At 33.8% G+C, this 14083-nt stretch overlaps 1 protein-coding gene across 1 annotated transcript; it reads left to right on the forward strand.

Moving 5' to 3' along the window:
- The first annotated feature begins 2406 nt into the window (after positions 1 to 2406).
- On the forward strand, positions 2407 to 13986 carry LOC131957640 (uncharacterized). The gene is made up of 10 exons (XM_059322374.1): positions 2407 to 2512; positions 5628 to 5679; positions 6593 to 6993; positions 7516 to 7687; positions 8064 to 8198; positions 8708 to 8900; positions 9242 to 9391; positions 9987 to 10159; positions 10660 to 10815; positions 11232 to 13986. Exons 3-10 carry the CDS (start codon positions 6641 to 6643, stop codon positions 11841 to 11843), a joined length of 1944 nt encoding a protein of 647 aa, XP_059178357.1. The 5' UTR covers positions 2407 to 2512; positions 5628 to 5679; positions 6593 to 6640; the 3' UTR covers positions 11844 to 13986.
- Positions 13987 to 14083: the final 97 nt, after the last annotated feature.

A 14083-nucleotide genomic window follows, 5' to 3' on the forward strand; every position in this document is an offset into this window, starting at 1 on the left:
AGAGTGCGACTTTAAGAGCATATGGAATGTTCATAAATTTTGGGAGAACTTTATTGTAGTGAAATATTTATAAAGCTATAAAATATATTTAAAGCCCTAATATTCTCGAGTAATCATTGTGTTAAGATATGGCCAACTGATACTCATTGCATTAAATAATATAACAAATCCGTCGTTCATAGTTATTATTATAATCCGTTATTTTAAAGGATCATCCATAAATTACGTCACGCTATTTTGTCTGACAATTTTTACCTCTCCACCATTACACACCGTCACAAGAAGCCAGACCCCCCCCCCCCCCCCAAATCACGCCACACCAAAATTTTTATTCATTTAAACATCGATTTCTTTCTAAAATAGTTGTTAATTTCGCTCAATATACAACGTGAAAACAAATGCTAAAATTCATCTTCTATCGTTACTTTTTAAAAATGCAACAGTGTGACGTCACACTGTCTGAGAAAATGGGAGAGTAGGGCAAGATCATCCGCTAACTCTAGGGCCTCTGGTTCCTCTGTAAACAGTTTAATGGTGACATGGAACTCTTCTGACAATTTCCCCGCATGGCTAACTTGGCAAGAAAAGCAAATTGTAAAATTGCTGGATTATTTCCACTAACTTTTCGGGAAAACCATAGCATTTCAATAGATTCCATAGTATTTGCCATTTATGGATGACCCCTAAGAGTGTCTATCTGATCTACACAAGATCTTTCATTCCTAAGCTCAAGGTCGATTTCCCTCTTCATTCTATCTATTATGACTCAGGGACTTAACGTGAAATCGACAACAAGATAATGGTTCTCCACTTAAAAAGATAAATCATTGCTCTTTGACAACTTCACAAAGAGGCCCCTCCTCTAGTTGGTTGTAATTTGTCCCGTGCTTCAGACTAAGTTGAGCATTGTATGAAGTCGATTTGCTACTTGCTACTTCTTCTCCACTTTACATTAATGTCTCTGCTGGGATGTTGTCTGGTCCTGATGCCTTGCACTCTTCAAACCATGTAAGGCCTTGAGAATTTCCTGCATGCTGATTTCCCCGGTATTGATGTAACGGGAATCCCCTGGCTCAAGTCTGGTGGGTCTTGTGGTGCTGGGCTGTTTAGTATTTCCAGAGGCGTAGCGACCCCTCCCGGCGCCCGGGGACAAACTTTCGATTTGCGCCCCCCCCCCCCTTCGAACTTTTCATTTGCACCCCCCTCAAACTTTCAATTTGGCGCCCCCCTAAGGTCGGCGCCCGGGGACATATGTCCCCCCCCGACCCCTCCCCCCCCTCGTTACGCCTCCTTAAGTAGTGCTCTCTCCATCGTGCCGATTGTTCTTCTATTGACATTACAAGTTTTCTTTTTTTTTTGGTCGCTCACCGGCTTGTTGGGGTTGCTATTCCTCCAACTCAAATTTCTGGTTGTTGCGTATAGCATATTGAGATCTCCCTATTCGGCCACTTCATTTATAAACAATCTCTTGTCATTTCTTAGTTTACTTTTCCGGGGGGGGGGGGACTTGATATTTTCGGGGGGGGGGGGGGGGCGGACACTAGTAGAAGTATATGTTTACTATATAAATTCCATCTCGTTCGGGGGGGGGGGGGGGGCGGTAGACTTTCTTCGGGGGGCAAGAAACTCTGCTCATCATATCGAGTGGCTGCTGCTTGCTTCTGCTGTCCCTTTTTTGCTTGGTTTAGTTCGCTCTTTCTTTCCTCCGCTTTCTCCCCGAAAGAAGTTAGCAGGTTCTAAAATTCAGTTTCTAACTTGCTTATTAAAATCAGAGCGTGTCGTCACTTTTTCTGATCCTTCGTCCCTTCCCCCTCACTTTCGTCACGAAATTCTGAATCCCCCCCCCCCCCCCCCCCCCCCCACCGGAGTGTGACGTTGGGGATCTTAAAGACAATTTATTTAATTTAACCTACTTATCCTTTTTGTCATGGCATGTCGCACTGCATTTGTTATTACTAAGAACACAACACTTAGTCGGCAATACAATATTCAATATACACTATATATATATATATGTATATATACATATATGTATGTATATATATATATATATACACAATTTACAAAGGCTAAGTGACATACAAGACATACGAATTTTTAAAACTGCAGTTTTCCTCGTGTTTTTGTTATTGCCATCCACAACCACCCCACCCCTCCTTCCAATTCGCTGGGTTACAGTTAAAAAAACAAACAACAACATCGTATGAGTTTACTTTTTTTACTTAAGCTAACATTTTGTAGACTTGATTTTTTTTTTTTTACAACTACGCCGTCTGTACGACATTCCAGCACCAGACAGCGACCTAGCTGCTCACACGAAAAAGAACCTTGACCCAGTAGCAATAAAACGTACAGACGGAATCAAATTAACAGAAACGTAGAGCGCACACTTGTGGGATCAACTGGAGTCAAACAGGTTGTCGAAAGTTGTCTTCCCTGATTGATAAAAAAAAAAGTCGGGTAACTCGCGCAGACGTACACACAAAGATGATAAAATAAAAACTTTGGGCAAGTAAGGCAATTAGATTATTAGATCTAGATCTATTTGTATTGTGCTGCTTTGAATTTATATTCTCTTTCTAGATTCACTAGAATATGAGCTAGATCTAGAATCTCCATTGCATAATTTTACTTGAAAACTGTGAATCAGAATGATGATTTTTTGGTGGCACACTCAACGGAGCAACTCCGTTCTAAGATTCTCAGTCACTCAACTTTCAACTGCATTGTCGGCATTGTGTATTCCTGAACTTGATTGAATCCGCAGGGAGTATGTTAGCAAAAATTGGCTGGTGTGTGTTTCAGCACAGATAATTTGGTGAAAGTCCTGAATTTTAGTCAGTCTAGGATCTTAAAAATAATAAAAATCTAGTCTAGACCTTGAGTCTAGCTAGAGACCAGGCAGACCTCCTTGAACTTTCCTAGTGATAGTGTCCCTGTCCTAGACTCTGGCTAGACTGCTACTGAACTGAGTGCTAGGTCTAGAATCAATCTAGATCTAGATCCAGAATCTAGAACTAGATCTAGTCTAACTCGGGCCTAATCTATTTTATTTATTATTTAATCATATCATCAGTCTGAGTGTCAGTATCAGCCAGGTCGGTAAAACTCCATTTCAGCGTATTTTATTCTCCGTTGCTTGTTTACCTCCAGTTGAGCGTATTTTATTATAACAACCGAAACACACCAAAACATTAGGAAAACACGATTTATTTTTTGTATTGTATTTCTGTTTTCATAAATGAATAAAATGAATGTTTAAAAAACACGACTTATTTATTTGTATTGTATTTTTGTTTTAACAAATGAATAAAAAACAACAAAGAGACTGACTGAAGTGCTTTGTTTGTTGGTTACAAAAATAGAGATGCACACTTTGTACAATTAAGTGTTCCAATTTCAACTAAACTGAATAAAAGTATTAAAAGGCACAATGATGCTGTCGAAAGTGGGCCGAGGGGGTGGGGGTGGAATTTGGTGAGGGATGGCTTGGAGTGTTAGAGAAAGTGTGACAACTCACGTTGTCATTTTAAAAAAAATAATGTTAGAGGTCGTCCATAAATGACGTCACACTCGTAGGGGGAGGGGGGGGGGGTAATTTTGTGACGGTGTGTGATGAGGGGGGGGGGGTTCAGATGGTGCTACGTCATTTTGGGGGGGGGGTCTTGCTTTTTGTGACGACACGCTTTTTTTACGATTTTTACCTCCCCCCTCCCCTCCGTTACACGTCATCACAAAAAGTCAGAACCCCCCCTAAAATGACGTCACACCTCAGCCTACAACCCCCCCCCCCCCTCCTCAAAATTTCTGTTGAATTTTTCTTAAAACATCGATAATTTTTTCCAAAATCTTGTCAGAACTCTGTCAACATAGAGTATTTTGATCAATTCATATTACAATTTATTAAAACCGTTTTCTAAAACGCGAAATAACGGCTAAAACTTGTTTTTCTAACATTGCTTTTTTATAATGCAAAAAAGGGACGTCACACCATCTGAAACCCCACCCCCCTCCCCCTCATCACACATCGTCACAAAATTGCTGACCCCCCTCTCCCTTACGAGTGTGACGTCATTTTGGACGACCCCACATCAATTTTTTTTTTTATGTCAGAAATTTACTCATACAAAAAAGGGAAGGATGGTAGATTTACTATGAATTTAAATAACATACAACTCTATAGTAAAAATTTTTTTTCAGTTTTAGCAAAACTGTCAAATTAAAAAACACAGAGTTTGTACATTTATTGCATAAATACAAAAATATAAAACAGAATGATTAACAGTGTATCAGTTTCAAATCCGGGTTCAAGTTAGTGGAGCGTCCCTGAGTTTACCCAACTCTGATGGGTACCTAACTCATGTTAGGGAAACTAAAGGTGGCTGGGCATAGTGCTGACCACATTATCCCTTTATATGCAGAGGTCAAGAAACATATTAACTCCACTTCATCTGCCCAATGGATAGTTAGGTCTATAAAGGAATCTTTATTTATTTTTTTAATAAAATATTCTTAATGCGTCTAAGAACAACAAATGTTACGGGGCAGGTAATTAGTTTTATTTTTTGTTCCTAGATTACTTAATAACTAAACTAAATTAGATCCAGAATTCATGAATTAGATCTAAATTTTACTAGACTCTAGCAAATTTTGAAATTAAATATATAATGTTAAAATGCCCACCTTGTCTGCTGCTAATGGATCAATATAGACATTGTAGATCCAAAAGAAATCTGGGGTCTCACTAAAGTGCATGATAGCCTATACATAATGAGTCTCCAGAGCCCTACCAGTTAACGCCTAAACACTAGATTATATGCCTTGTTGATTTATTAATTCTGTTAAGCGTGACATAATTCATTTGCACAATTTTTATTACTTGGCTGCAAAAAAAAAACCCCTCAAAACATCAGCCTACCATTAAAATTTAAATTACACATGCTTATTTTTTACTTGTGATAATTTTATCTCAATACAGTTTAATTTTTTTTTTAAATAAAGAATCATTTAATTATTAATTAGGCTAAAGGTTTTGTTATAGTAAATTAGTCCTATTTAAATAACAATTTAGAAAGAACCAAATATTTTTTATTTTGTTTAGTACAAAGGTATAGGATCTAGGTCTAATAGTTCCAAAGAATTAAGATTGTACCAATGTCCCAATGACATCAGGTATCTAAAGATTATTAACATATTTCTATCTGTAGATCCTTTACTCAGCTGTACCAATTTTTACAAATTTGATAAATGATGTCATATTCACTTTTTACTCTTGTTTATAGCAGCTACTTAATGCATTATGCTGCATTGATTGTCATTGTTACTTAACAAAGTAAATAACTGGGTTGGTACTAAAATGCTTGTAGGGCATTTTAGTATCTGCTGGTGTCTGAAGTAAGATTAGGTTTAGGATCAAGTCTAGTGTTAGAGTTATGCCTAAGATTAGTGTAGCAATGAGCAATCCTAGTTAAACCGATAGGTAAGTTATACCTTACCAGCTTTCAGATAAGTTAAATTAATTGTTTTCTGTTTGATAATTAATTAATAAAGCTGTTACATAAATGTTACATTATCTATCTATGTGTACTTTAAAAAACAAATCCTATTTAACTCATTGTTTCTCACAGGCTAGTGTTGATCAATACTAACCAATGAGAAGAGGTCACATTTAGAGCAGAAGTAAGTAACTGTTTGAAATGTATAACTCATAAAAATATTATGTCTAGACAGATGTATGGGGTAATATGTTTATTTAGCTTTCCTAAAGCTGTGTTGAGCTAATATAGGAAATGGTTGAAATATAGACATATGGTTGTGAATCAGTAGTAAATGTGATGTCAAAATTATTAGTATTTTAATTGATTGAGTAGGTCTGTCTAAAGCAGAAGTGTTTCAATTAGTAAAGCATTTTACACTTTATATAAAAAATACAAGGAATTATGTTAGATATGATTTGGTTTCATACAATGTTGGTAAAGTCTAAGACAGTTTATAATATATGTAGATGTTTGTATACATAAAAGCAGAGATTCAGTTTTACTTGTGGGACTTTCTGCTTTTGCAATCCAGGCTTCACCTCAAGAATATTACAAGTGGTGATTTCCCTTTAACTATTTATTCATCTTGGGTTCTATTAAAGTTTTTAACTAGGGAGGTACAAGTTAAAATATGCATCTGGATTTCTGTAAAAAGCATTAATAATGCATTTATATACATACATTTAATAAACATATTTTACCAGTATTCCTGTGCCAACATAATGTTAAAAAAAATATAGAACCATTTAAGATCTGATGGTTGATATGCAACTTGACAAGGGATTGTATGGTTAGCATTTTGCACAGCTAACTTTAATTTTCCTGACTTGGGTCAGATATCCTTTAGAATAGATATCAAAACTGGACCAAATTTGATATTTTTTAAATTTTAGTTTTTCTTGCACTTTGTCATTTGACCATACCATCCCATTAAAATAATGTGTAAAAACTTCCCTATGAAAATTTCATCTAAAATAGTTTTTGTTATTGTTCTTAGATCATTCATCTTCTATGCTGAAAATAAATTAAGTTATTTGTGGCAACTTTTTCTCTAGATTACAACCCATTTGAGAAAGGGACCTGAACTTTTAAAACCTCCACAAATGCATCGAAGGATGTTATTCAAGATTGGTGTAACCCTTGTCATTGGTGTTGGTATCATTCTGTTCTACCTGGTCAACGTTCAAGACATTGACAAGCCAAATGTGTACCAGACATTTCATTATGATCTAGAAGACAAGCAGCTGAGTGGGGTGTATGCCAAGAACTCACTTGTCAAAGTCCCAGACCACAAGCAGGAGGGGGAAGAGGAGAAACAGGAGCAACAGCAGCTTCAGCGTAAGAAAACTACGGAGCTCTACCCTGATTTAGTTCTGGCTAATGAGTCGGAAGCTAATGAGAAGGATGACCAGGTGTTCCTGTTTAAAGAGCAGCATTTTCAGCCAGTGATACAGAGGTAAGGAAACAGTTTGTTTAGGTTTAGCGGTTTTGTTGCATTTGTTATCAACAGAATTTATAGTCTGTGGATGTATAGAGGTAAGGAAAAAGGTTGTTATGGTTTAGCGGTTTTGTTGCATTTGTTATGAACAGAATTTATAGTCTCTAGATAAATTATATAGAGGTAAGGAAAAAGGTTGTTATGGTGCTGTAGACTTTACCATTTGTTATGAACAGAAGCTCTATCCAGTATATAAGCTGCTATTTGCTTAAAATATTTGTATTTTATTACTCATATAAGCCAAACTTCACAATATAAGGTGGAGCCATTTAATACCATCACAACTATCCTTATTATGTATCAACATATATAAAGAATTTAAATTTAGAGAAAGCACATAGTGATGAAGTTTTTTTTTAAAAAATTACCTTAATTGATTATATCATGCCCTTTTTTTTAATGAGTCACTCACAGCATCTTATATTTTATAACTACTTAACTTGAAGTTTAAGATAAAATTACTATTTATCTACATTCTAGTGCTCAGCAATATTATGGGAACGTTGTGCAGCTGTGTGTGGTGGTGTGTGGCAGTCGAGGAGAGGAAACCATGGTGATGCTTAAATCTGCAGTAATGGTGACCCCATTCTCTGTGGGACTGGTGTTTCATATCATCACAGAGCCTGCTACTCAGAAATACTTTCAAGACCAGGTACAGTTTTATTGGCTTGGTTTAAAAAAAATAATTTTTATACTCTACTGTTAATTTATAAGAGAAAGGAAATGGAGGTTGAAAAGGCATATCCCTATTTTTAGTTTAGTCAGCTTTGTTAATTACCTAACCTCAATTGGGAAAGTAATGTAAACTGGGATTACACTGGATAAATAATCCCTTCCTATGCAGTAAAAAGGGTTTTCATTTTAAACAAACATTATTTGGGAATTTTAAAAATATAATGTTACATTTTTCCCTGACTGTAGAGGGTAACAATTTTTATAAATATTAATTCTTTATCAAATTATACATCAGTTTTAAACATTTTATCAGCATTTATCAGTGAAATCTTATATAATCTTGTTTAATGCAGTTTGAAGCATGGCCTAAGGTATACAGGCAAAGATTATCCTACAATATATACAACATTTCTTTTCCTGGCGGAGCCACCTCTGATTCCTGGAAAAAACTTTTCAAGCCATGTGCTTCACAGAGGCTGTTTTTGCCTGTAAGTTTTTATTGGATAATCTTAAACTTTTAGTATGTTGAATAATATTGCAATATAAAATACAAAGGTTTTGTGGTAGAATAGGCTTGGCGTAGCAGTAGAGCGCCAGACTGCTAACCAAAAAGTCTGGAGTTCAAATCCTGGTTAAGTCAGTAGAACCTGCCTGAGTCCACCCAACTCTGATGAATACCTAACTCATGTTAGGGAAAGTAAAGTAGACTGGACATGTGCTGACCACACTAAGCAAACAGGAAAAGATGATGATGATTGGTTTAATTACGTAACATTATTTAGTGTTGGTTTTATTTAGAAAACTAGGTTGTATAACAAAGCTACGGCAGTTTAATGTTAATCACTATAAATTTTATTTTTTATTTTTTTTTAAAATTATCCTGCCAAATGAAATAGTTTTATGTAGTCTTTAAGGGTACCTGACAGAATTTTTGGGAGCATCATACAAAATATTGCTTGTCACAATTTAAATATTGACTAAAAACATTGTTCTACAGGATTTGTTGAAGTCTGTTGACAGCCTGATATACGTGGATACAGACACCCTGTTTTTAAACTCACTCTCTGATCTGTGGGTGCACTTTTCTAAAATGAACCAGTCGCAGCTGGTTGGCGTTGTACCAGAAGCAGAAGATGGTACAGCAGGATGGTACAACAGATTCGCCAACCACCCATACTATGGGGAATTTGGTAAACATCTTCTCAAGTGCTAGATTGACCAGACTATTTATAAGTGTTGTATTTAGGGTGTGCTGTTAATGAACTTGGCCAGAGTAATTGAAAGTGTTTTATTTAGGTGTCAACTCTGGAGTGATGTTAATGAACTTGACCAGACTAATTAAATTGTTGTATTTAGGTGTGAACTCTGACAATAATGAACTTGACCAGACTAATTAAATTGTTGTATTTAGGTGTGAACTCTGGGGTGATGTTAATGAACTTGACCAGACTAATAAAATTGTTGTATTTAGGTGTCAACTCTGGCATGATGTTAATGAACTTGACCAGACTAATTAAATTGTTGTATTTAGGTGTCAACTCTGGCGTGATGCTAATGAACTTGACCAGACTAAGGAAAACATCCTGGCTTTCAGACATGCAGATTTTTTACAATAAATATCGTATGATGATCCCCTGGGGGGACCAAGACCTTATCAATATCTTTTTTGCAGCTCATCCAGGTAAGTAAAAATAAAATGTTGGATTGGATGAATTTGAGATGATTTGATATTTTAAAGAAATATAAATTAAAAAAAAAAGTTTTTTCTTATGTTTACAATGGAACTCATTAAACTAAGTACTGTAAATATTTAACAGTAATCTACCTGCCATGTTGTTTGATTAGAGAACTCCTATCTGGAACTTACATGAGTTGCACTGTGTCCAATAAGATACTTAAAAGTGCTTATTTCATTTTTTTAATACAAGTTTTCCTCAAAGACATTGATCAGTCTCTCTTTGGGTGTATTTATCCATCACTAAAGGCATTATCAGCACCATTAAATTTGCAGGATGTCCTTGATATTATGGTTGAGTGTACAGTTGTTAGGCAATAGCTTCAGGTTTTTGTTTCATACTTAAGACTGTAGAATGTCTATCATATTGTAAGAAGCAAGGGACTTAAGTCAAGGAAAGTAAACTTTGGTCATGGTACTGCACACAGAGTTAGTGTTTTATGCCGTTCCCTAAAAAATAGATAAACTACTTCATCAGCCCTGCGGTAGCATTGGGTATGACAGAGAACTTAACTTTGACCTTTGACCTTGTCTTGAACAGATCAACTGTACCTGATGTCCTGTTCCTGGAACTTCCGTACTGATCACTGCAGGTATCTTAGCAACTGCAAGTCTGCTGAGCAGGATGGGATATCGGTCCTGCATGGCTCACGACGAATGTTCTATGAAGAGAAGGAGCCAGCATTTGGGGTTGTTTTCAATACATTTAAAAACGTAAGAACAAATATTATCGTCATTGTTAAGTTTAAACTTATTATATTTTAAAATTTATGTTTGATTTATCATTTTTTTTTTAGAATAATGTAGGGAACTTGTTAATTTTATAGTAAACAGTAAAATTCCATTTGTTAAATATTTTATTATTGTTCTTGTTTTATGAAACCACTGCTTCATTTTATAGTTATAAAAATGTACTAAAATGTTTATCATTATTATCTTTACCTGTTCATGACACATGGGGCAGATAAAGTAGAGTTCATTTGTTTTAATGACCTCTGCACTATGCCCAGCTCCCTTTGTTTCCCTAACGTGTCAGGTACACATCAGAACTAGACGGACACAGGGATATCTAACAGATTCGATCAAGGGATTTAAACTTCAGACTTTCTGGTTATCAGTCATGAGCTCTACCATCTGACCATGCCCTCCCATGTAATATATATACAAGTGTAAATTTCTTGTTTAAAATCAGTAACCAGTTGTTTTGTTCACAGTTTCAGCTTGGTGGAGATCTAGACTCACAATTTCTGCAAGTGATGAATAGAAACCTGAATGAAGCTAAGCCATCCAACTGTGGGAAATTGGCAGACCTCTTTCTGAAACAGCTGAAGCATCTTGTTGAAATCAATGCAGAGTTACATGTCCTTCAGGTGTGGTAATCAGAATCATAATTAATGCTCAAATAATATTGGCTTTTGGTTTTTAATTTTAAAAATGGTGTTAGTAACTAGATAATAAGCACAAATTTGGCTTTCACTTATAGTTTATACAAATCTAAAATGAAAATTTGAATGAAGGTAGATAAACAAGCAAATATAAGAGTAATATTTTGTTGAAAATATTTAAAAAAAAAACATTGAAAAGCTATGAACTGTTGGATTTTTAAACTCATTTTATGTACACATTTTTACCAATGTGTTTATTCCATATACATTAGGTAATTTAAAAATTTCCTTGTATTTCACTCTAAATTTCTTTTTAGATTTTTTTTAACAATTACCATTTACAGAATTAACATTTTTACTAACATGATTCTTAAATTTTAAAAATAATTTTTCACACACAGGAGAAAGAGCTGAGCCAACACAAATATCCCAGTGGAAACCAGTCTTCTGATGAACAATTTAATATACAGAAGAGAGGTAATAATCCTGGTGATGATCAGGTGAACCCCAGGCGTGAAGTCTTTATAGAAGACAACAGAAATCTGAACATTCCACTTGGTGAAGGGGATAAGAATGACTTGAATGACTACATAGAACCAGGCATGAATGTTCAGCCTGATGCTGACACAAATGCTGAATTAGGAGACGATTTGGAGAATATGAATGCTGAAATAGGTGAAGACAGTAGTTTAAAAGACTTGGAGAATAATGCAGGTGATAATGAAGGTGGTGGTATTTATAGGGAGGATAAAATTGATGTAAATAATAATGAAAACGAAGGTGTAATTATTACAAAAAATAATGACAATAATGTACAAGCAAATGATAATAATGATAATGAAATTAATATAGACAGTGATGTAAATAAGTTAAAAAATGTAAATTCCCGGCCAGGTTCAGAAGTGGTTGGCAATAGGGATTTTAATGAAGCAGGCTTGGGTGAACCACAAGCAGATGGTAACAATATCTACATTCCTAAACAAAATAATATTAGATTAGAACAAAATATATGAAGTTTGTACAATTTAAGTTCATAATGATTGTATATTAGAACAATATTTTTTTTTCCTATTTTGTAAAAATGATTGATCATGTCTGAACAACAGGGTAGAACACATTTTATTCATATTTTTAGCACATTTTTAGACATCAGACCTTACTGCCAAAACTACAGTGCTGAAATGTAAAAATTGCCTGCACTGTTGAAATTAGTTAAGTAATTATTTTTCTACTTTAATTTAAACCAAATAAAAAAAAAATATTTTGAAATGTTTAATAGTTCACTGTATCTGATAAAATAACCTGTGTTCAGTACCTCCAGTTTCAACAGTTCAGGCAATTATTATTATTATAACTATTATTACAAATCTGATTTCCTTTATAACTGTGCCATTAGTGCAGTTAGATATTACCATTTGTAAACATCTCACATGTTGATTTTATTTATAACTAATACTTGGGAGTAAATCAAAAAAAGTAAAAACCTATATCAGTTTTCCAATGTCAGTTATAATTGTTTATATTTTGATTTATTTTTCATTGTACTTTTACAAAAATAACATTCAATAATATTATATGAAATAATACTTAACTCATTTTCTGTGTATTATAGGTATGTAAAGTGTTTGAAAAGAGACCCTTATTATTTATAATAGAAACTTAAATAATTCCATGAAAACATTTACTTATATTTTTACTAGCTTTAAAAACACTTCATAATAATTGAACACAGATATTCTCAGTTTACGAGCTTTCATTCCTAAAAGTTTCCCTTCATCAAAAAAGCACTTCCTGTGATTGTAGTTTTGCAACATGGAAATAAAGATCTCCATTTGTTAAATCAGAAGACATTCTAATTCTCTGGGTTCTTTTAACTGGCCAGTATGGAAGAAACAGTACTCTTTTATTGTTTTATTTACTGCTGATGTTGTGGTTAAGATTAGGACTTGGGACAGATCTGGATGTAGTGAAAATTAAATAAGCCCACCTCCATGATGCTCGTACAATAGGCATCATTTTGTATTAAGAAAACGTTTATTTTAAAAATCTAATTTTTTTTTTTTTAAAGTCTTTATATGTTCTGAGTAAAATGTAACACCTTCTTTTTAATGTATTCTAATATATTTTTTTCCTTATTCATTGTAATTGAAAATCTTTTTTTTAGGTGGCAGTGATTTTTCAGTGAATAGAGCTTGCCAAATTATATATTTTAACTATAGTAAGCCTATGATTTATTTCGGTGCGATATCTTTTCAAAGGTGTTAAACTTTTTCTCATGTATTTTCAGTTGGTTTATAAGCATATGATTAAATGTATTATTTATAGTATTTTGTAAGACCAAGAACTTATTTATCAGGTTCTGTCAATGGTAAGGTTTGCTTTTGCTGGCTTCTGTGGATAAAAAAAAAGTTATGTGTACATTTTCTTGGTACAAGTGGGAAAAACTATTTTTATAAATAAATATGGATCATGTTTAAAAAATAATTATACATATGGTAATTTTTTTTACTTTATTGAAGCATTTAGGGTCATAATGTTTGTAAATATATGGTGCTATACTTTGATTGTATGATAATAATATCATTAAAATTTGTTTAGAGTAACAGTTTTAACAAATGAAGGGCATTCACAACTTTGCCAGATTTTTTTAAGTAGAGTTGTTACCTTGTAAAACTCAGCAGAACCAATATAATGCATTTTATCAAAGGATACTTTTTAATGTTAAGTAAATAATGTCATTTTTGTAATCTATTTATAATTTTTCTTACAAAGAGGGAAATTAGCTGTGGTATAGCTGAGTATCCACGGACAAATCTTTTATAATATGCTATAATTAACTGACAGTTTTGTCAGTCAATCCTCATATTTCTACTGACTTTGTAAAAAAAGGGGAATTAAATTTTTTTTTTTTTATTCAGTTTGCTATTGGCCAGCTTTACCTCGCTGTGATGATACAATGATGTTGTTATTTCCTGGATATTTCATGGATGTACATTTTTAAAAATAATTATCCAGAATTGAATTTTCTTTTGTTTAGTTTTAGTTACTGTAACATTATTTTGTTAAAAAATGAAATGTCGTTAATATTTTTTGGTAGTCATCATATGTTTGGTAAGCAAAAATAACAGATTGATTCACTGGGAATGAAAAACAGTTTAAAAAAAAAGACAAATGTAACAATTTTTAAGGAAAAATCTAAAACACCGCATTACAATTTAGGCAACAGATTTTTAGAATGTATTGTTTTTAATTT

Source organism: Physella acuta, unplaced genomic scaffold, assembly GCF_028476545.2.
Source record: "Physella acuta isolate Inbredline_101_S28 unplaced genomic scaffold, ASM2847654v3 ptg001251l, whole genome shotgun sequence".
NCBI classification, from domain to species: Eukaryota; Metazoa; Mollusca; class Gastropoda; family Physidae; genus Physella; species Physella acuta.